We start from the raw sequence: 22,212 nt of genomic DNA on the forward strand, positions 1-22,212 counted from the left end.
AGAGATATCTTACACAACAAATACTTTACTGAGATTTAATGGACTGATAAAAACAAACCTATATGGATGGCAGCTATGAAGAATTCAAATCATAGTAAATGCTGGAGAGGATGTGGAGAAAAAGGAACACTTTTACACTAGATAGGACTGTAAATTAGTACAACAACTATGGAGATCAGTATGGAGAGTCCTCAAAAGAGTAGGCATGGAACCACCATAAGACTCAGCTGTACTCACTCCTTGGTATTTATCCTAAGGAATTAAAGCCATCATACTACAGTGATACATGCATACCCATGTCTATAGCAGTACAATTCTCAATACCCAAACTATGAAACCAGCTGAGGTGTTCATCAACAGATGGATGGATAAAGAAAATGGCATACACACACACATGCACACACACATGAGTCTCATTCATCCATAAGTAAAAATCAAATTACGTTGTTTGCAGGAAAATGGATGGAACTTGAGATCTTTATGTTAAATGAAATAAGTCAAATTCAGAAGGTCAAGGGTCTCATGTTTTCTCTCATATGTGAAAACTAAGGAGAAAAAAAGGAAAAGAAAGGTGGGGACTTCATGAATATTGAAAAGAGATCAGTAGCATAGAGGAAAGGGACCAGGGAGAGTGGGTGCATGGAAAGTGGAAATACTGGGGATGATGTTGATCACATTATGTTGTCCTAGTGGGTGCATACGTGAGTACGTGTAACAGATGCCACCATTATACAACTACAAGGCACCGATAAAACTGTGAAAAAACCTGGATCAAATAAAAATTTCAAAAATGTTACTTCAAACTTCATTATGTTTTAATTATTGAGAGGTACAGTGTACCCTAATGTTACATTTGTGGTCAGCGATGTATGATGTATTTGTAGCTTTAACTAAACTGTATCAAAGTTTTGAGTATACCATGGCAAATGAGTCATTTGATTTTTAAATCTTTTTTTGACTGAGCACTTCACGTAGAAAGAAGGGAAATGAGAAAACCCCAAAATGTTGAAAACCTGCTGGAATACCTGGCACATGACAATGTTTTCTGTTCATTAACTATTGTTTGTAAATTGGGTTTTGGATAAGGTAGTCCTAGTTCTCACAGAGTGTTCACAAGCATTCTGTTTTTCTTCTTCTTCTTTGTACTGGGAATTGAACCCAGGGGCACTTAATCACTGAGCCACATACCAAGCCATTTAAAAAAATATTTTATGTAGAAACAGGTTCTTGCTGAGTTGCTCAGTGCCTTACTAAGTTGCTGAGGCTGGTTTTGAACTTGTGATTCTCCTGCCTCAGCCACCTGAACTGCTGGGAATATGTTCACAAGCATTCTAAACACAAATGGTAGGTGCCATTTTTGTAGAATGAAATTAGGTGTATTGAACTGCTCTTTAACTTTCCTTAATAAGTAACTTTTTTTCTTTCTTTTTCTTTTTTTGATGGTCCTGGGGATAAAAATCCAGGGCCTTGTGCATACTAGGCAAACACTTTACCATTGAGTTACATCCCAATTCTAAAAGTGATTTTTATTAAAAGGGGAAATATATTTAGTGTTCTCTATATTTTTCTTCAAAGAGTGGTATTCATTTTAGTTACCATGAATTTATCTCTAATGCTCTTGGCCTTTTATGCATGCTCAGCTGAGTGTCTCTAAAGTAGATGTTTGCAGACAATAACACAGGATACAATCACGTAAGCATTGTAAAAAGATTTATTTAGTCACAGCTGAGCAGTATTGCAGAGGGTGCATGTACCTCAGGAGTGAGTACCTTCCTTTGAATACCTATTCAAAATATATACTGAGTCGTGGGGTTTGTTTATTTGTTCTTTTATCCAACACTCTTTATTTTCCCACAATGTTTCCAAACAGTAGATTAGAAAACCTTATATGTGTCACACAGTTCCTTCTCCTGGGAACCTCTGGTGGTCCAGTTTAATCATCCCTCCTTGGACCCTTCCTGTCTATGTACCTGCTCACAGTGCTTGGGAACCCGCTCATCATCCTGGCTGTCAGCTCTGACTCCCACCTCCACACCCCCATGTACTTCTTCTCTCCAAACCTGCTACTGGCTGACTCTGTTTCACCTTGCCAGGTTACCCAGAGATGATCATGAACATCCGAACTCACAGTAGAATCATCCCCCATGTGGAGTGCATTACACAGATGGTTCTTTTGGTCTTGTCTTTTGAAATATAGAACATATGCTACTATCATTGCCTAGGATATGTTGTGACTGTGTGTCTCCCCCTGCATTTCCCAATTATCACAGACCCTTGACTCTGTGGTTTCTTAGTTTGCTGTCTTTTTGGTTAGCCTTTGGACACTCAGGTGCATGATTTGATTGTATTATAATTGTTTTAATCTATGGATGTAGAAATTTCCAATTCTTCAAGGGTCCTTCTCAACTCCTTAATCTCACCCATCCTGATACCTTCTCTAATAACATTGTCAGGTATGGAGTCATATTGTGTTTTTCCAATCTTTTGGGTTCTTTTATCTTTCTAAAATATTGTTTCCTCCATTTCGAGAATCCCATCATCATGTGGGAGGTACCTCTGAGTCTCCTCTGTCAGTTGTTAGCTTATAATGTGGAACTATCATTGGAGTGTTCCTTGGTTCTGTTGTGTGAATCAGCCCAGAAAGCATTTCGTGACCTTAGTTATTTACACCTTGCTCATCCCTACCCTGAATCCCTTCACCTAAAACCTGAGGAACAGGGACATAAAAAGTGTCCTTCACAGCAGAACTGTCAGGATCTGAGCAATGGGTTTAAATGTAAAGTATGAAAGGCAACTGAACTACAAATATAGATCTGGAATCTAGCCAGCCTCTTGGTCACATTATTGTTGTGGTATACAGGTTCCAATTTGCCATTCTTTTTGATGGCAGAATGTTGGAAGTCAATTTTGTGGCTGGGAGGAATGGAAAGTGTTTTACATTGTGTAGAAATTTTCAGTTTGGATATGGGTGTTGGTGATGGATGCCCAACAGTGTGAGTGTGATTAATGCTGATAATCTGGAGGAGACTGTCATTTTGGGAGCGAAATTAAATTTCACCATCATAAAATTGGAAAAAAGGCAAAGGAAAAAAAATTAATGAACAAAATGAATAATACCCAGGAGCTTTCTCCTGTGTAGAAGAAGAGCCCAAGAGCATTTGTGGACATTTATTTTCTCTTCCTCATCCTCCATTAACATGAGGAAGCCTTTAGAGTTTGTGATAACCTGGACCAATTTGGCTAATTAGGAAGTGTGCATTGAGCCTCCAAGGCCATATAATAGTCAACAATCAGTCTGTGCCTGCAGAGCCCTTCAGGTTGATGGTTCCAAGTTCAGTGAGCTCCATACCTGTGTCTCCTCCTTCTGTGTTTGTCTGCATCAGGAAGCTCCTATCTGAGACTGCAGGGATAGAAATCCTGGGGACAAAGCCTGAGCCTTCATTGAGTACCAGGCATTAGATGGGCTTTGGATCTTCACTCCTTGGCCATGACCCACCAGAGTCCCAGTGCAAATCGGTAAGTGCTGAGGGAGGCGAATGACGGAGCATGAGCTGTCTGAATATTGTTTCCAAAACATGCATTTTGGGTGGCCAGATGGGAGAAAAAGGATGTAAAATTTTCGGTTACCAGGATTGTTTATGGTCTTGGTTGTGGCAGGGTCCTGGAAATCTCTTCAGAGTCTTGCTTTCCTCCCACACTGGTTCCACTTTCCATGGACAACTCTCAGACAATAACGGAAAATAGGTCCCAGTAAACACTTTCCTAAGCTCTCCAAGAAGTTTATGAAGGTGATGATGAGGATGAGGATAGTGACCATAACATCATGAAGCATCATTAATTTGTCCTTAAAATTTATCATCTTTATTAAATTTACTATTGAAATTCACCTTTCCCTTTAATAATAATTAAGTACTATGGTGTGCCAGTGATTGGTGTGGGCATTTTATACATACCAAGTCCTTTAAAATGATGAGCCCTTTATAAATAATTAACCCCTCTGACAGAATTGGAGACAAAATTTTAGGACTCAAAAACATGTCTACCTGACTCAAATCTTAGCTTTTTAAATACTTTTATTGGCCTATATTAACGACACAGAATAGTGGATTTCATTGTAACACATTCATACATGCATATAGCATAATTTGGTCAACTTCAATCTCCATACTTCCACTGAAACCCCACTCCTCCCTTCTTCTGAACTTTGTTTCTCTCATCATGGATGTTTATTGGGAGATTTCTGAGTGCCAGGCACTCTGCACTGTATACAGATTGTATCAATTTTTTTCCATAGTTTTCCCGACATTAAAAGTACACAATTTTAATTTTATAGGAAATAAAATTTAAAAACATATTTTTATGTAATTTGTGTAGGATGTTAGGCTGAAAACTCTGAAGTCCTGCTTTGAACTGAGTTTTCTGATCAGGGAGAGGCACAGGCATTTAAAAATCATTGTGATATTGTTTATGGCGAGATCGCAATAAATCGCCAAGGCCATCTTAAAGCAGGAGGTAGAACCACCTTTATTCACCTGCTGGCGGGCTAGAGGGGCAGGCTGCAAGTCTGTACCCTTCAACCCCTTCCAAGGGTCAGAGTACACTTTTTATACCATAAGTAAAGCATTTTAGTACATTAATCATAAGTGGCTGTTGCCATGACAATCAGAGAATGGTCACTAACATTTACATAAATGTTAGGGTACTCTGCCCAAGAAAAATGGAACCCAGAGGGAGAACAATCTTACATTGTATAAGAACTGTCATTTGTGTTGCCAAACATGCTATGCTAGGCAACTGTTGGTGGGTACAGAGGCAGAGTTTTCTCATGGGAGAAGCATTTCCTACATGACACGGAGTCTTAGGGTGAAATGGAGTCTGTTTGGTCCTTGCCCACAACAATATAATAAACTTGCAGGTTAAATGATGTCCTTCCATTAGGTCATGTTTAATCAGATAAAGGCTTTGAAGTAGAGGAATGTACTTCACAGACTTAAAATCACATGTTCACGTGAAATAGCACATTTCAGAAGAAACATTGTGTTGTAGACAACTTAGATGAAGTTTAAGTACATTTTAGGCCATATTTTAAGGAAAAATGCTTATGGATTTGTTAATACTATTATGGAGGCATTGATTGGAAATAATAACCACCAAATTCATGACAGTAACTGTGTTTGGAACACAGCTGTGCAAGAGAATGGAGTTATGCAGTGATACCCAAAGAACTCAGACTTCATTGATGATTATTCAGATCCATTTTAAGTGGAGACAAGTATTATCAAATGCTTTTATTTCAGTATAGGTAGTGTATATTATTGGTAATAATAAGAGATATTCATGGTCCTAGTTCTAAGAGCCAGGAAGTATTTTAAGGTATTGTATCTCAAAGCTGATATAGGAATATACCACCAAGAACTCTGATATAATTGCTTGATCTGAGGTCAGGGTATTTGAATAATGAATGATTTTTACAGGTGAATATATTAATAAATGAGACAGAATTACTAGTTGTACAATTTAGAGAATTTCAAAGAAGGTTTTGTAACATCCATATAAATTAGGTAAGTTTTAGTGCCATTTTGTAGGATGAGGAAATTTGCCAGAAGCGTTTTCATTATTTCCTGTTCCATTCTCTTTTACCTTGTTTTCCAATTCAGTCACAGAGCTGTCAAATAATGAACCTGGGTTTCCTTCATGTGACTGAAGTAAGAGAATTTGCAATATATGTATCAGGAAAGATTGACTATAAAATATATGAAGGTTGGGACAAAAACCTGAGCTTTGGGATTTTCTCTGGTGGTAAAATACATAAATGTGAATTTGATGGGTTAACATTAGAGCAACAGTAGCAGAATTAGCAGGCCACAATGGAATACAGAATGAAGAAAAAGGAAGAAACAAATGCCTCTCTTATACCAGATACTTTGTTGTTAGTGTATGGATTGGTATTGTATGTATTTATGCAAATAAACCAGTATAAAATTAAACTATTCAAAGGTATTTTCCATCATTTATTATTTTTATGTCTTTGAGAGATAATGTGTACACTAATTTCACATTTTTTTAGTGATAATATTGATTATGTGCATTTAATGAGAGTTATCAATCAATATTTGAAGTCCAACAAAGCCAAGGGTACTTGATTTAATTTCCATGATTGTTTCCACTTGCAGGCATGATTCATTGTTATGGAAACAACATATGCTAATAGTTGTTCAAACAATTTAAAAAAGAGATGAGAGAAATAAAATGGAAAGTGACAACTGAAACCTACCTCTAACAGGTTAAATAATGAATCATAGTAAAAACATTGATAAGAAGAATTAAATAAAGTAACCCTTTTGTACAAAAAATGAGAAATGCCTCTGGAGTGTGTGTGTGTGTATATATATATATATATATATACTATATATATAAAACTATATATATATAGTTTATTTTATTTTTATGTGGTGCTGAGGATTGAACCCAGGGCCTCATGTATGCTAGACGCTTGCTCTACCACTGAGCCACAACCCCAGCCCATCTGGGGTATACACTTTGTATCTGGTGAGTGGAGTCTCCCTTTCTGCATGCCAATCATCATGTAAACTGCTTCCCTCCACCACACTCTTCCACCTTGATAATCTGTCTTATCTCCAGCCTGGAAAAATGGAGCTGGATGTCTATGGACTAAGACCTCTGAAACTATGAGCTGAGCCCCCAAATAAACTTTTCCTCCTCTAAAAAAATAATGAAAAAACTTTTTTGATTTCTAAAATTTTTATTAGTGTGTTGTAGTTGTACATAATATTAGGATTCATTTTGACATAATTATAGAAGATGAAATATAATTTGTTCCAATTCAGTCTCCATTACTTCCCCTTTCTTTCCTCCCTCTCCCTGTTACCTGCCCACTGGTCTTTTTTCTATTTATTTATAGTTTTAAAAAATAATGTGTTATGGATATAGATAATGGTGAAATTCACTGTGGTTTATTCATATATGTACTAGAATAGTTTGGTCTATTTCACTCCAACATTCTTCCCATTTCCCATCCCTCCTCCCTCTCCATCAAACACTTTACTCAACTCCACTGATATATGTTCTATTTTCATGGGATTCCAGCCCCACCTCTTTCCCTTATTTTGTTCTACATAAGAGAGAAAATATTTGATTCTTGACTTTGTGAGCCTAGCTTATTTCTCTTAGTTTGATGTTCTCTGGGTCCATCCATTAACCAGCAAATGCCACAATTTCATTCTTCTTAGTGGATGAGTGAAACTCTATAGTGTATATATGCCACATTTTCTTTTCCATTCACCTGTTGAATCTTACATGATTTGAAAGGAAAAACTTAAATCCACAAAGGAAGAAAATCAGAAAACCAAAGACAGATGAAAACCCTAGACAGTGACAGGCACATAACAATGTCTTCTGATTATGAATCATTAACCTTAATTCAGTTGTCAGAGTATGGAGGCCTCACACACTGTTTCTAATATTATAGGACAAAAGAATTTGTCCAAGGTCCACAAGACAATAAGGCATATTAGATTGCTTCTTAACTTCCTTTATTAAAGCAATGTTTTCATAATGAGGAAGGCTATTATTCTCTAACTTTTTCCAGAAAGAGTAGACTTGATTTTATTGTGCTTATGTACTTGTTCTGTCTAGTGCTCCAGTACTTATAACATTCTGCTTAATGTTCTCATCAATGTCTCTAAAGTGCACATGGAAAGAAGGGGTGAATAATACATAAAGCAACAAGGAGAGTGTTCGAGAGAGTTGGATTTTTCACTATTGAAAGTTATGGTTGAAGTCTTATGGACTTCAAGTGTAAATACATTACTTGTGAATACATGAATTCAAATGTATTAGGTACCTGTTAATATGTTCCCTTTTCCTCAAGCTCTTTTCTTTTTTGAAAGGTGTCCAAGCAATACAGAAGCACAAAATATAACACACGTGTCTGAATTTCAACTTGTGAGCTTCTCAGAGGATCCAGACCTGCAGCCCATCCTCATTGGACTCTTCCTGTCCATGTACCTGGTCACAGTGCTTGGGAACCTGCTCATCATCCTGGCTGTCAGCTCTGACTCCCACCTCCACACCCCCATGTACTTCTTCCTCTGCAACCTGTCCTTCACTGACGTCTGTTTTATCTCCACCACAGTTCCAAAGATGATTGTGGACATCCAAACACACAGCAGAGTCATCTCCTATGAGGGCTGCCTGACACAGATGTCTATTTTTGCCTTTTTTGTTTGTATGGATGATATGCTTTTGACTGTGATGGCCTATGACCGGTTTGTGGCCATCTGTCACCCACTACATTACTTAGTCATCATGAACCCTCGTCTCTGTGGCTTCTTAGTTCTTATTTCTGTTTTGGTTAGCCTTTTTGACTCCCAGCTGCACAATTTGATTGTCTTGCAATTTACTAACTTCAAAGATGTGGAAATTTCTAATTTCTTCTGTGACCCTTCTCAACTCCTTAACCTTGCCTGTCCTGACACCTTCTCTAATAACATTCTCAAGTATTTTCTTGGTGTCGTATATGGTCTTTTTCCCATCTCCGGGATCCTTTTCTCTTACTATAAAATCGTTTCATCCATTCTATGAATCCCATCCTCAGGTGGGAAGTACAAAGCCTTCTCCACCTGTGGGTCTCACCTCTCAGTTGTTTGTTTGTTTTATGCAACAGCCTTTGGAGTGTACCTTGGATCAGCTGTTTCACATTCTCCCAGAAAAGTTGTGTTGGCTTCAGTGATGTACACTGTGGTCACTCCCATGTTGAATCCCTTCATCTACAGCCTGAGGAACAAGGACATTAAAAGTGCTTTGAGGAGGCTTCACAGCAGAACTGTCTAATCTCAGGACCTTTGGTGTCCAGCAGCCATGTATTTTGGAAAATGTAGTAAAGTTTAACGTCTAGTCCTTTCAATCTTGTCTTCTTGATAACATCAATGACTTTAATTTCTCATCATGTCTCATATTAGAATGGTTTAACCAGTATTGATAAAGGAGGCCTGGGGAGTTTTCAAAATGGGAACAAAATTTCACTTTGGGATGGTGAAAAATTTCTAGAGATGGATGATGGTGATAGTTTGAGAACAATGTCAATGTGATTAATGCTGCTGTGCTGTGAACTTGAAAATGGCAAAAACTGTTTTGAGATTTAAAGTTATCATAATTTATTTTTCTTGCCTAATTTCTCTAACAAAACTTTCAAGGACATTATTGAATAGAAGTGGTGAAAGTGTACATTTTGTCTTGTTCCTGATTATAGGGAAGGAAATTAAAGAGACATAAATAGTGTGAAAGAAGTGCATTTGTATCTTTGTATCCATTAATGATAGGAAATCCTTGGAGATTTGTATTTCATGGACCAATTAGTCTAATTACAAGCTCTGTGTATTGATCTTCCAAGGTCCTATAATAGTTCACATTGATCCTGTGCCTGCTGCCCTTCAGTTGATTGTTCTTGTCCAGTAAGCTGCAAGGTGGTGTCTCCTCCTGGGGGTGTCTGCATCAGGAAGCTCCTGAAGACACAATCTGTACCTGTGGACACAGCTGAGACTTCACTGGGCTCCACACTTGTTAGGGTCTTGGGATCAGCACCTCTTGGTCATGACCCAGCAGAGAAGCAGTGGAACCCTGTAAGTGTGGAGGGGACATGGATGTGGGAAGGATTGTTGGAAGTAGTGTTACCTCAGCACAAGGACAGACACCACAGTGTAGCCAGATGGGAGGACACCAGAATGCAGGTTCAACCTTGGGGTTGTGGGGTTCAGATTCTGTTTCAGGTGGGGAGATCAGAAATCTTATTCACAATGTGCTCTCCACCCACACTGGTTCTAATTCATACAGAAATCTCACCCACAACAGCACAAAATGGTCCTTCAGAAGTGCTTCCTAAGCTGTAGGATGTATGTTGGTGATAAGGATGATGAGGAGGGTGACAGAAGCCAGAGCACCGTGAACTAATGTGCAGGGCTGCAGGGCTTCCCAGGCTCAGGTGCTGAGCAATGTGTTCAATGTCATTTCATGTGCACCATCTCACTTTAGTTATAGGTGTTCATAATATAATTATATTACAGAAAATGAAAAGTGCATTATACTTATGTAACTTGTATTCATTTCTTGGATAGGAGTTAAGCCTTGTTTGCATTGGGCTGTCTGACTATGGACCCAGGGCATCAGATGAGAATCCTGGCAGGCTGTCCATCCCATCAGGAACCCAACAGCCATTCCTCTTCCTTGTCACTGAAGAAAGAGAGCCTTGCCCAGGGTGCTGTTCCTTGTGGGGTTCTTGGTGATCACAGGGCAGAGCAGTGGGGGCGCCTGCTGCATGCACTATGGAAGAACAGCCACAGGTCACAGGAGAGGTCTCAGCAGGAGAGGCTCATTTAGCACAGATCACCCTCTTGAGCCCCCCAAGAACCTCCTGGACCTCACCACATGCTCCTCCATGCTTGAAAATGGCCCTCTCAATCTCACAGCACACCTGAGGTCAGGTTTGATTTCATTCCCATTCATGAAACTGGAAAGATTTTTGAAATGTATCTGAGATTTACCCATTGTTAAGGTCTCTGGACTGATACTGAAAGGTGGGAAAGAATAAAAATATTTACTTGGTCTGTTTCAGAGTCTCTCAGTCTCAGTTACGATCTCTGTAAAGCCATCCCTGGTTTCACTGGTGTCTAGATTCAGCCTTGTCATCTGAATGACTTCTAGTTGATATAACTGCAGTGAGAAAGGATAAATACTTTGATCACTTATTAGAATAATATGGGATATGTCAATAAAATCAGGCAAAATAAAATCTGGATATTATTGTTACTGTTAATCATGACTATGTCATGCCACTCAACTAATATGTCCAGTGACTCCAAGTGACCATTTTTCCTTTGTTTGGATGGACACTTTATTTTTGCCCTAACAGATACATGTGCTGTGTGTTTGGAAAGAATGTATCCTTTTCTTCTATTTCTTACTCCCTGGGGTCTGTGTTCTGCTTGGCCCAGGGAAGAAACCAGGGCAAGTCTGATGAGCATTGAACCATCCATCCTTCTTTCCTAAATTGGCAAAAATCCGTTTGGTTTAACAGACTTTTGGCCTCCTGTCTGTACATTCCTTCCTTCCAGCAGTGTCCATGGGAATAGAGACAAATTAAAAGTGTCTTTCTGTGTCCAGGTTTTGGACATAGGGACCCTTTAATTTTATTTCATATCATCCACAGTACACACATTATCAGAAATCATGGCAGAGATTTTCATGGGTTCGAGGGAAGGCAACAAGGCTGAGCTGAAGGGCACTGAACCTGCACCTTCCACTGAGGCACAGTCAGAGCTGCACTTCACTCCAGCCTCCGCTGCCCTTGACCATGGCTTTCCTCCATAATGCTGATAGTTACCTGATCATGCAGTTTGTTTATTAAAATCACAGTGACCAAATATTAATTGAGTTCCAAATTTCCCTTTGATGCTGCACGTGCTGTGGAGATGGTGTCATGTTCTGTTTCCATTTAGCAGTGAGCAGGGAGAGGAGAAGAGATTCACACACTGTGCTCACCCTGGCAGGTGTGATGTGGGTCTGAAATGTGGCCTCCCTGACTCCAGCCCAGGACACCACCTCTTCTGCTGGAGCCAGAGGGAAACAGTATTCCCTGCACAAGACAAAATTTCTTCAGGATTCATCAAGGACAGAATATTATTGTTAGTGTGACACTTCATTTTCATAATATGTATTAGGACTGAGAGGGTACCCTGATGATTCTGATTTGACTGTTTTTGTAGGGACATAAATGTCAGTCACTAATTTCAAATTTGAACATGCATTTTTTTTAAATTGGAAATCAACCCCCTAGCCAGGACCAACGTATTATGCAACATTCTTTTTTGAGTGACATGGAGATTGGCAGAAGGGTTTTGAAATGATTTCCATATTAATAAACTATCCAATTAAGTGATGATGTTCTTTCTTCAGGTAACACTTTGCATTATATAAAGACTTTGAAGAAGAGGAATGTACTTCACAAAGGAATTAACACGTCAGGTTAATGTAAACTGATATATTTAATGGGCAATAGGTATTGTTTTGCAGAATACTTAGATGAGTACTTTTAGGTACTTTAAAGGCAAATTTGTAAAGGAAAACTGTGGTAGATGATTCTGACATGAAAACACCAACAGAAAATGATTCCTCCCTACTTCATGACAGTAGGTGTGTCTGGGAGACAGACTTGCAGGAGAATGGAATCAGGCAGAAACATGAGACTCAAATGACTTACATAATGATGCAGATGTCTGTCCAATGTTAGTCCTGACACAGTGTTATAACAGTCATATGTTTCTATATAGGTAATGGGTATTATGGACAATAGGAGTAGGTAATATTCATGGAGCATGTCCTACCAGCCAGGATATTATTAGACATTGGATTGCAAGTCTGATGTAAGAAAAGACCACTGTGAACTTTGCATGTGGATATGCTGGTACAATTGGTGTTGTTCTGACATCACTGTGTATGGATATTCTAAAATATGCACAGGTAGACTTAATAATGTGAGAGAAGTACAAGATATGCAACATGAGAGGTTTGTAAGAAAATTTTCCTGATGACAACCATATGAGGTAGACAATTACTACCCCCATTCTACACATGAAGTTTCCAAGAAGTTGTTACATTATTACTTAATATACTCTGATTTGCACAGTACCCAATTCAATTACAGCGAGAAATGAGAAGTAATGAACCCAAGTGTACTTCATGTAGCCTAAATCAGAGAATTGAAATCAATGTGTGAGTAACAACTCACCAGAAATTCCATGAAGAAGAAAAAAGCACTGAGATTAAACCAGAGGTTTGGGGCTTTCCTGGTGCTTAGATCGTAAAAATTGAATTGATGAGTTGAGATCAAGAAACCATGACCTAGTTTGATCAGGCCAGATGGAGTACAGAGTCAAGAAAATGAAACAAGTGAAGAGGCATTTTATGTAAGAGACATTTTGCTGATATTATATGGGTGGATACAATAAACCTGCATAAAATTCAACTGTTCAGAGAAGAGTCTTACTGTCTATGATTTTAAAACCATCAACAGGTACAGCACACACTACTGCCCATTTGTGGTCACTGCTACCATTGATTGTGTGCACTGACTCAATCTTATCTAAATTTGAAGTTCTTATTTTTATGTAACATAAATATGCTTATTATAAATAAAATTAATTATAAAATTATATTTTTAGTTTACATAATCTTTAAAGAGAAAAGTTAAATCCACAAAAGAGGCAAATGAGAAGATCAAAGAAGAAAATGGGCACATACTGTGTTCTGGTTATGAATCCTCACCCTTGATCTGGTTGTCAGGAGAAGCAGTTCTTACCTGGTCTTAAACATCCTGTCAAAGGATTTTGTCTAAAGACCTTAGAGCTAAATGAGGTGTATCAAACTGCTTCTTAATTTCTCTTATAGGAAGTCCTTTACTTATTCCCCGTTTCCCCCTTAAACTCTAAGCTATATTTCATTGTGATCAGGAACTTCTTCTCTCCTCTGCTCCTGACTTCTAACATTGTTCAGCTCAATGTCTGTAAAGTGAGTATGGAAAGAGAGGTGAATGAGGGAGAAAGTAATATTGAAAGAGTGTGTGGAGACTGGCTGTTTGACTACCGAGCATTATTGTTGAAGGTGTGTGGACCTAAAGCGTGAGCACCTTCCTTGTGCAAACTTGAACTCAAATGTTTCCAGAATGAAGGGTGGTTGTTTTATGCATTTTGTTTAACATCCTGTTTGGTTTTCAGAAGCTGTCCAGGCAACATAGAAGCACGAAATCTAACACGTGTCTCTGAATTCCATCTCATGAGCCTCTCAGAGGATCCAGAACTGCAGCCTGTCCTCTTTGGACTGTTCCTGTCCATGTACCTGGTCACAGTGCTTGGGAACCTGCTCATCATCCTGGCTGTCAGCTCTGACTCCCACCTCCACACTCCCATGTACTTCTTCCTCTCCAACCTGTCCTTGGCTGACATTGGTTTCATCTCCACCACAGTCCCAAACATGATTGTCAACATTCAAACTCACAATGAAGACATTTCCTATGTGGGATGCTTGACACAAATGTCTCTTTTTGCCATTTTTGTCTGTATGGATTATGTGCTTCTGACTGTGATGGCCTATGACCGGTTTGTGGCCATCTGTCACCTGCTGCGTTATTCAGTCATTATGAACCCTCAACTCTGTGGCTTCTTAGTTTTGGTGTCATTTTTGCTGAGTCTTTTGGACTGCCAGTTGCACAATTTGATGATCTTAAAAATTACCAGCTTCAAGGATGTGGAGATTTCTAGTTTCTTCTGTGACCCTTCTCAACTTCTGAATCTTTCCTGTTCTGATACCTTCTCTAATATCATTGTCAAATACATTCTTATTGTCCTATATGGCCTTTTTCCCATCTCAGGAATCCTTTTCTCTTACTATAAAATTATTTCTTCTATTCTAAGGATCCCAGGCTCAGGTGGGAAGTGCAAAGCATTCTCCACCTGTGGTTCTCACCTGGCAGTTGTTTGCTTATTTTTAGGAACAGCCTTTGGAGTGTACTTTGGATCAGCTGTATCAAATTCTCCTAGAAAGGGTGCAGTGGCTTCACTGATGTACACTGTGGTCACCCCCATGCTGAACCCCTTCATCTACAGCCTGAGGAATAGAGACATTAAAAGTGCCCTGAGGAGGCTGCACCGCAGGATAGTCTAATCTCAGCCCCCATGGTGTCTGGTTCCTGGATCCTGGATCTGAAAATTATTTGAGATTTATACATCGTTGGGGGCAGAGTTACATAATAATGGTTGGTTACATGGCAGGTACTCTTGGTCCCATATTCTTAGGCTAGACAGAGTTTTCACAAGTTTTACCAAGGAAAACAAAAAGAGTAATTTTTGTACAAATCTCTCTTGAGACAGAGTATATCAAACCTTTTGTCTGCAAACCTGGCATTTACAAGAAAAAGGAAGATTCAAACTAGAATTAGCCCTCAGTAGAACTCCCGTGAAATCTTTAACACTTTTTGTAAAACCTTACTGAGAAGAAGCTTCATTATGCTAGGGGTCCCTAGATAAGTTTATATATTTTAGTTATGGTGGGGGGTCTCTTTGTGGTTACTTCAACACCTGTGGAAGTACAGACCTCCCCATGTCTCCCACTCCAGGAGACCCTTGCATCTGTCACATCCCCTTGCATGATGGTAAACCAGCCCTTTCCATCCAAAGAGGAGCAAAGCAGGTGTGGACTGCATTACCTCTCAGCAATTTGGAAAGGGTTAAGAATGTACTAGAGATGTATCTCCAGCCAGGACCTCTGGATTCAGCTTAAAATATTCTGATTTTGGAAAACAGTGAAAAGATTAGCGCATCACAACCACAGATTCGCAATTTAATTTTGGCTGCCGTTGGCTGGACTCATTCTTTCTGGAACAATGGGCAGGTTGTCAGCACTCTGCTACTCAGCAATGTCATCCAGGGTGATTTCTCATTGATATAATGATGCTGAATCCAGATTAAACAGAAAACTTGTGCTACCTATGTGATTAATATGTGATGATGGAGTAATATACAAACAAAAATAACTTAGAGTTACTCAAGAACAATGGCAGAGATATCCATGAACCTTGGAAAAGCAAAGTAGGAGCAAAGAGAAGTGACAGGAGACCCTTAGCTTGGTCTGAGACACGGTTTTGATTTTCATATTGTTCCAATGCTGCAGAGTCCTTCCATAGTCATTCTGAGCAGTAGATCCACTATTCCCTTAAGGACTGAATGCTTAATTAAAGAAACTAATGACCAAATAAGTGTCACTGAAGTATATACTTATTATGATTCAAATAGTAGTTTTTATTATATTTCAACTTCTTAAGAATGGGTCTTGAAAGCCGATGTATCTTTAAAAAACCTAGGAGTGAAAGAAGCAAATTGAGTACACAATGTTCCTCCCAACTACATCTCAGGTCCAAATCTTAAGTGGACCTTCATTGTCTTTTTTTCACCTTCCTGCATTAATGTTGGGAAGTCCTTAGAGATGGGCATTGCACAGATCAATTAATCTAATTGTGAGATATGTGTATTGAGTTTCCAAGGTCATATATTAGTCCAAGTTCAGCCTGTGCCTGCACCTCTTCAGTGGATGGTTCTTGTCCAGTAAGCTGCATGGCTGTGTCTTCTGCTGTGGTTCTGCGTCAGGAAGCTCCCGGCTGACAGCATGCTCTCAGGAATGTTGTGCACAGAGTCTGAGCCTTTGTTGGGCACCAGGTATGGGTGGGTCTTGGGATGTGCACTTCTTTGTCATGACCCAGCAGAGAAGCTTGTAACCCAGTTAGTGCAGAGGGACCGCTTGGATGTACCAAGGACTACTGGAAATATCATTTACTCATCTTGAGGACAAATGTCACTCTTTGAGTAGCCACATGGAAGGACACCAGCATGCACAGTTTCTTGTATGGGTTTCTTGAAGTTTTTGTTTTTATTTAAGGTGAGGGTATCAGATACCATTTAAAAAAATTTGTCTCCATCTAAACTGGTTCCATATTCCATCTAAATCTCACCCATAACCACACAAAATGGTTCAGTCCTTCAAAAGTGTTTCCTTACCTTTATGAAAGGTGTATGGTGGTGGTGACAGGATGAGGAGGAGGACGACAGGACCTGAGGTGCAGGCCTTCCCAGGCTCAGGTGCTGAGCTACATCTTCCAGGACATTTGTTTCATTTCCTGTCCATGACCCCGCTCAGCTTAGCATGTAAAATTTATTATCCTTTACAACAAAGACAAACATATATTTATGCAACTTGCTCTTGTGTACTAGGTAGGATAGAATGAAGCCTTGTTGCATTGGTCTGTCTCACCATGGACACAGGGCATCACAGCAGAATCCTGGCCAGCTCTCTCATCAACAAGCAAACCAGCCATTTCTCTTCCCCATCACTGCAGAAAGAGAACCTTTCCATGGTGGTCTTTCCTGTAGGATACTGGGGGATCACAGGGTAGAGCAGAGGGGACACCTGCTGCATGCACTATGGAAGAACAGCTGCAGGCCACAGGGGAGGTCACAGGTGGGGAGGCTGATGGTCATTAGTAGAGATCACTCTCATGGATCTCTCCAGCACTTCCTGGAGCTCACCACATGCTCCTCCATGCTCGAAAACAGATCTCTAAACCTCAAAGCAGACCTGAGGTCAGGCGTTGTTTCCATTCCTACTCATGCAGCTGGAAACATTTAAAAAAGGTATCTGTATTAAGATCTGTAGACCTACGCTAGAACTGTCTAGTGGGAATGAATAAAAATATTTAATGTCTCAATGTCAGAGTAAAAAGTGGTTGCAAGTGTCAGTAGTGTCTCTCAATTCAGCCTTGTCATCTGAGATGATTTCTAGTTGATGAAACTGCAGAGAGTAGGGATTAAATAGGTAATTGTTGCTCTTATGTGAATAATATGGGATATGTAAATAAAATCAGGGAAGAATAAAATCTGGATATTATTGTTACTGTTAGTCATGATTAGGTTAATCACCATGACACTCATCTCATACATCGGGTGACCTGAAGTTACATTTTTCATATTTATGGATGGGACATTTTATTTTTGATCCTCCTATCAGTAATGTCCATGGGAATAGACACAAGTTAAAACACAAGTTAAAAGTGCTTTTCATCAGTTAGAAGAAAGGCAACCAGGCAGAATCTGAAGGGCCACTGAACACTGCAGCCTTCCACTGAGGCACAGTCAGAGTTTCTCTTCATTTCAGCCTCCAGTGCCCTTGACCATGGCTTTCCTCTGCATGTTGACAGTTACCTAAATGGAATTTTTATTAAATCACAGTCACTAAGTATTTATTGAGTTCCAAATTTCCCTTTGATGCTGTGTATGTTGTGGAAATGTTGCTATTTTCTGTTTCCATGAAGCAGTGAGCAGGGAGAGGAGGAGAGATTCACACACTGTGCTCACCCTGGCAGGTGTGATGTGGGTCTGAAATGTGGCCTCCCTGACTCCAGCCCAGGGCACCGTCTCTTCTGCTGGAGCTGGAGGGAAACAGTATTCCCTGCACAAGGCGAAATTTCTTCAGGAGTTATCAAGGACAAAATATTGTTTTTAGGGCAATGCTTCATTTTCATGATGCACATTAGGATTGAGAAGATATAGGTGATAATATTACTTGTATAGGGACATAATTGTAGTTCACAGTGTATTTGGACATTCATTTTTCATTTGAAATCAACTATTCCTGGCCAATATATTACAGATGCATTTTTATTTGTGTGACATGGAGAGAGGCAAAAGGGTTTTGAAATGATTGACAAAATAAACTTTCTATTAAACGATGTCCTTTCCTCAGGTAACACTTTGCCTCAGATAAAGACTTTGAAGGAAGGCATGTACTTCATTGACTGAATTAACCCTTTATGTTACTGTAAACTAGTACATTTCATGGGCAATCAGTATTGTATTGCAGAATCCTTGGATGAATATTTTTAGGTACTTTTAAGGCAATTTTATAAAGAAAACTGTATGGGTACATAATACTCACATGGAAACATCATCAGAAAATTATACCTCCCCACTTCATGACAGTGTGTGTCTGGAAGAGAGGTTTTTAGGAGAATGGAATCAGGCAGAGAAACTATGACTCCAATTCTTAGGTAATTGTTCAAATCTCTCTAGTCAATGTTAGTCCTGAGACAATCATTATCAAATTCATGTATTATAGGACAATAGTACTAGGTAATATTCATAAAGCATGTTCTAAGTGCCAGGATATTGTTAGACAGAGGGTTTCAGGTCTGGTTAGGAATGGGCCACTGACAAACAGAAGAATGAGAAGTTATACTCCATTTATGTATGATTGGCAGAGTGCAGTCCACTGTCATGTGTAACTAATTAGAACAAACAAAGGAAAAGAATGGACGACTGAGAACTTCACATGTAGGGATGCTGACTAAATTGGTATTGTTCTGACATGCTATATATGAATATTCTAAAGTATGGACAGGTAGACATAATAGTGGGAGAGAAGTACAAATTACACACCTTTAAAATTTCTTTTTTAAAAATTTCCTATATGGGTGTTGGCGAGGATGTGGGGAGAAAGGTACACTCATACATTGCTGGTGGGGCTGCAAATTAGTGCAGCCACTCTGGAAAGCAGTGTGGAGACTCCTTAGAAAACTTGGAATGGAACAACCATTTGACCCAGCTATCCCACTCCTTGGCCTATACCCAAAGGACTTAAAATCAGTATACTACAGAGATACAGCCACATCAATTGTTCATAGCTGCTCAGTTCACAATAGCCAGATTGTGGAACCAACCTAGATGTTCTTCAATTGATGAATCGATAAAGAAACTGTGGTATATATGTACAATGGAATATTACTCAGCCATAAAGAATGATAAAATTATGGTATTTGCAGGCAAATGGATGAAATTGGAGAATATCATGTTAAGTGAGATAAGCCAATCTCTAAAAACCAAAGGACGAATGATATTGCTAATAAGTGGATGATGACACGTAATGGGGGGTGGGAGGGGTTAGAGTTAGAGTTAGAGTTAGGGTTAGGGAGGGGGGCAAGAGTAGAGGAAGGAAGGACTGTATAGAGAGAAAGAGGGGTGGGAGGGGTGGGGGGAAGGGAAAAAAATAACAGAATGAATCAAACAACATTACCCTATGTAAATTTATGATTACACAAATGGTATGCCTTTACGCCATGTACAAACAGAGAAACAACATGTATCCCCTTTTTTACAATAAAAAAAAATTTCCTGTATGAGCAATGTTTTATTTTCAGTCTGAAAGCTAGGATCTGCTTTTTATTTTAGTTTTGTTCCTAGGATTCATACTGATATGATGCTTTTGGAAAATATGATTTATTGTTTTTCTTTTTGTGAAAAACATTTTCATTTTCTTTGTTCTTTCCTTTCCTCATTTCCACTTTTCTTCATTCTTTTGACTGATTTATTAGTAAATGTTAACTTGTTCTACTTCTTTCTATGACTGAATGATAGTTTACCATCTTTATATACATGAGGTACTTATCCCTGTATCTGCTGATGTTCATATGAGTAATTTCCATTTTTTGACTATTATGAATAGAGCTGCTATGGCAATTCATGCCTATGTGTTGATTTGAGTACATTCATGACCCTCATGAACCTCATTATGTCATTTCCATGAATGGTCACCATGAATGACATTGGTCCCATGACATGTATCACACAGTGACATTGTGGCCATCCTAATTTGTTCCAGTGTGAGCTTTTATGTTCACGCAATGATGAAGTCAGCTAGCAATGGGTTCCTTGCAACCTACGCCCATCATTGAACACTGACTATACTTGTTTCCAATTATTTGAATTATACCTGTAGGAGTAAGACTGGCCATATGGCCATGGTACACTTTAACTGTTTGGGGAACAGCCCGATGCACTTCATAATAGCTGGCACATTTTACACATGAGGATCCTGATAGCCTCACCACCTTGCCAATAGTTTGTCTCTTCAATTTCATGAAAGTTATAGCCTCCCATGGGTTGTGAGTTGGCTGGGGTGCTTTTGATTTGCATTTCCCTATGACTTATGGAGCATCTTTTCATGTGCTGTAGGCAGTGTATAAATCTGTGAAGGAATGTCTTTTAAATTAACACTTATTTGGCAACTGGATTGATTGTACTTTCTTTTTCTTTAAATTTTATTTTGTTTTAGTTGTAGGTGGGCACAATACCTTTATTTTATTTTTTTATTTGGTGTTGAGGATTGAACCCAGGGCCTCATGTATGCCAGTCAAGTGCTCTACCACTGAGCCACAACCACAGTCTCTGTACTTTTATTTCAGATCTGTAAAATCCCTTATATATTCTGGATACAAGGCCCTTATCAGATATGCATTTTCCAAATATTTCCTCCATTCTTTAGGACGTTTCTCTGGGTTTTGTTTGTACAATTTATTACCTGTATTCAGTACAATCCTTTGCATGAAGTTGTTCATCCTAACTGAAATTTTGTGTCCTTGGACAAACATCTCTCCCCTCCCCCACTCCAGAGACTGAGCCAGTCAGCATTTTACTGTTTCAATGAGTTTGACTTTCTCCCTATTTCAGAGCTCTATTTTTCTCTTTCCACATATTTACTGGTGCATTATAGTTGTACATAATGAGGAGATTCATTGTTGCAAATGTGCACAGAACAATATAGTTTGGTCAATAACACTCCCCAGCCTTCTCCCCTACCTTCCCACCTCCCACCCTCTGTTCCCTTTCCTCTACTGATTTTCATGAAATGCCAGTGAGTTTGACTTTTTAGATTCCACATGTAAGTGAGGTCAAGTGGTGTTTCTCTTTCCATTCCTGGCTCATTTGTCCTAAGAACATTCCACACAGGTTCATCCATGTGGCAGAAAATGAAGGAAGGTCCTTCTTTTCATGCTTCAGTAGTGTTCTTTTGTGTATGTAGACCACATCTGTACCTATAATTCTCACTACAACACTTAGGTTGATTCTGTATCTTGGCTATTGTGACTAATGCCTCCTAAAAATGGGAGTTCAGGTAAATCTTGAATATTCATTACAGAAGTTTTGGATCTATATCTACTCCTGGAATTGCTGCAGCATAGGGTTGTTCTATTTTTAATTTTTGATGGAACTCCATAACATTTTCCATAATGGCTTCACTAATTTACATTCCCACTAAGAGAATTTAATAATCCCTTCTCCAAATCATCACCTTCACTTGCCATTTGTTCTTTTAAATATTTTTTATTTGTTCTAATTTGTCATATATGACCATAGAATGCATTTACCTTTTGATAGATCATATATAAATGGAGTGTAATTTGTCATGTTTCTGATTATACAACATTTGCTTTTTCAATGACAGTCATTTCAATGGGTGTGAAGTGATATTGTGACTTATCGTTGCATCCCCCTGATGGTTAGTGATGTTGAAAATTAATTTTTTCACAGACTTCATGTTCATTTGTATGTTGTGTTTGAAAAATGTCAATTCAGATTCTATGTACTTTTTCCTTAAATTTATTTTAGTGACATATAAAAACATAAAGATTGTACATGTTAATAGTGTAATGTTATATTTCAATATGTATAATTACATATATTGTAGGTGAAGAGTAACTTTAAAAATTTATATTGGCACATAATAATTTTGCATATAGTGACATATAATTATATATTATTA

At 38.8% G+C, this 22,212-nt stretch overlaps 1 protein-coding gene and 1 pseudogene across 1 annotated transcript; both read left to right on the forward strand.

Annotated features, from left to right (window-relative positions):
* Positions 1-7,872: 7,872 nt before the first annotated feature.
* On the forward strand, positions 7,873-8,853 carry LOC124968903 (olfactory receptor 7E24-like; annotated as a pseudogene).
* Positions 8,854-13,587: 4,734 nt separating this feature from the next.
* Positions 13,588-14,733, forward strand: LOC124968001 (olfactory receptor 18-like). The gene is made up of 2 exons (XM_047530408.1): positions 13,588-13,674; positions 13,735-14,733. The coding sequence occupies exons 1-2, from the start codon at positions 13,588-13,590 to the stop codon at positions 14,731-14,733; spliced, it is 1,086 nt and encodes a 361-aa protein (XP_047386364.1).
* The last annotated feature ends 7,479 nt before the right edge of the window (positions 14,734-22,212 follow it).

Source organism: Sciurus carolinensis, chromosome 17 (assembly GCF_902686445.1).
Source record: "Sciurus carolinensis chromosome 17, mSciCar1.2, whole genome shotgun sequence".
Taxonomy (NCBI): Eukaryota; Metazoa; Chordata; class Mammalia; order Rodentia; family Sciuridae; genus Sciurus; species Sciurus carolinensis.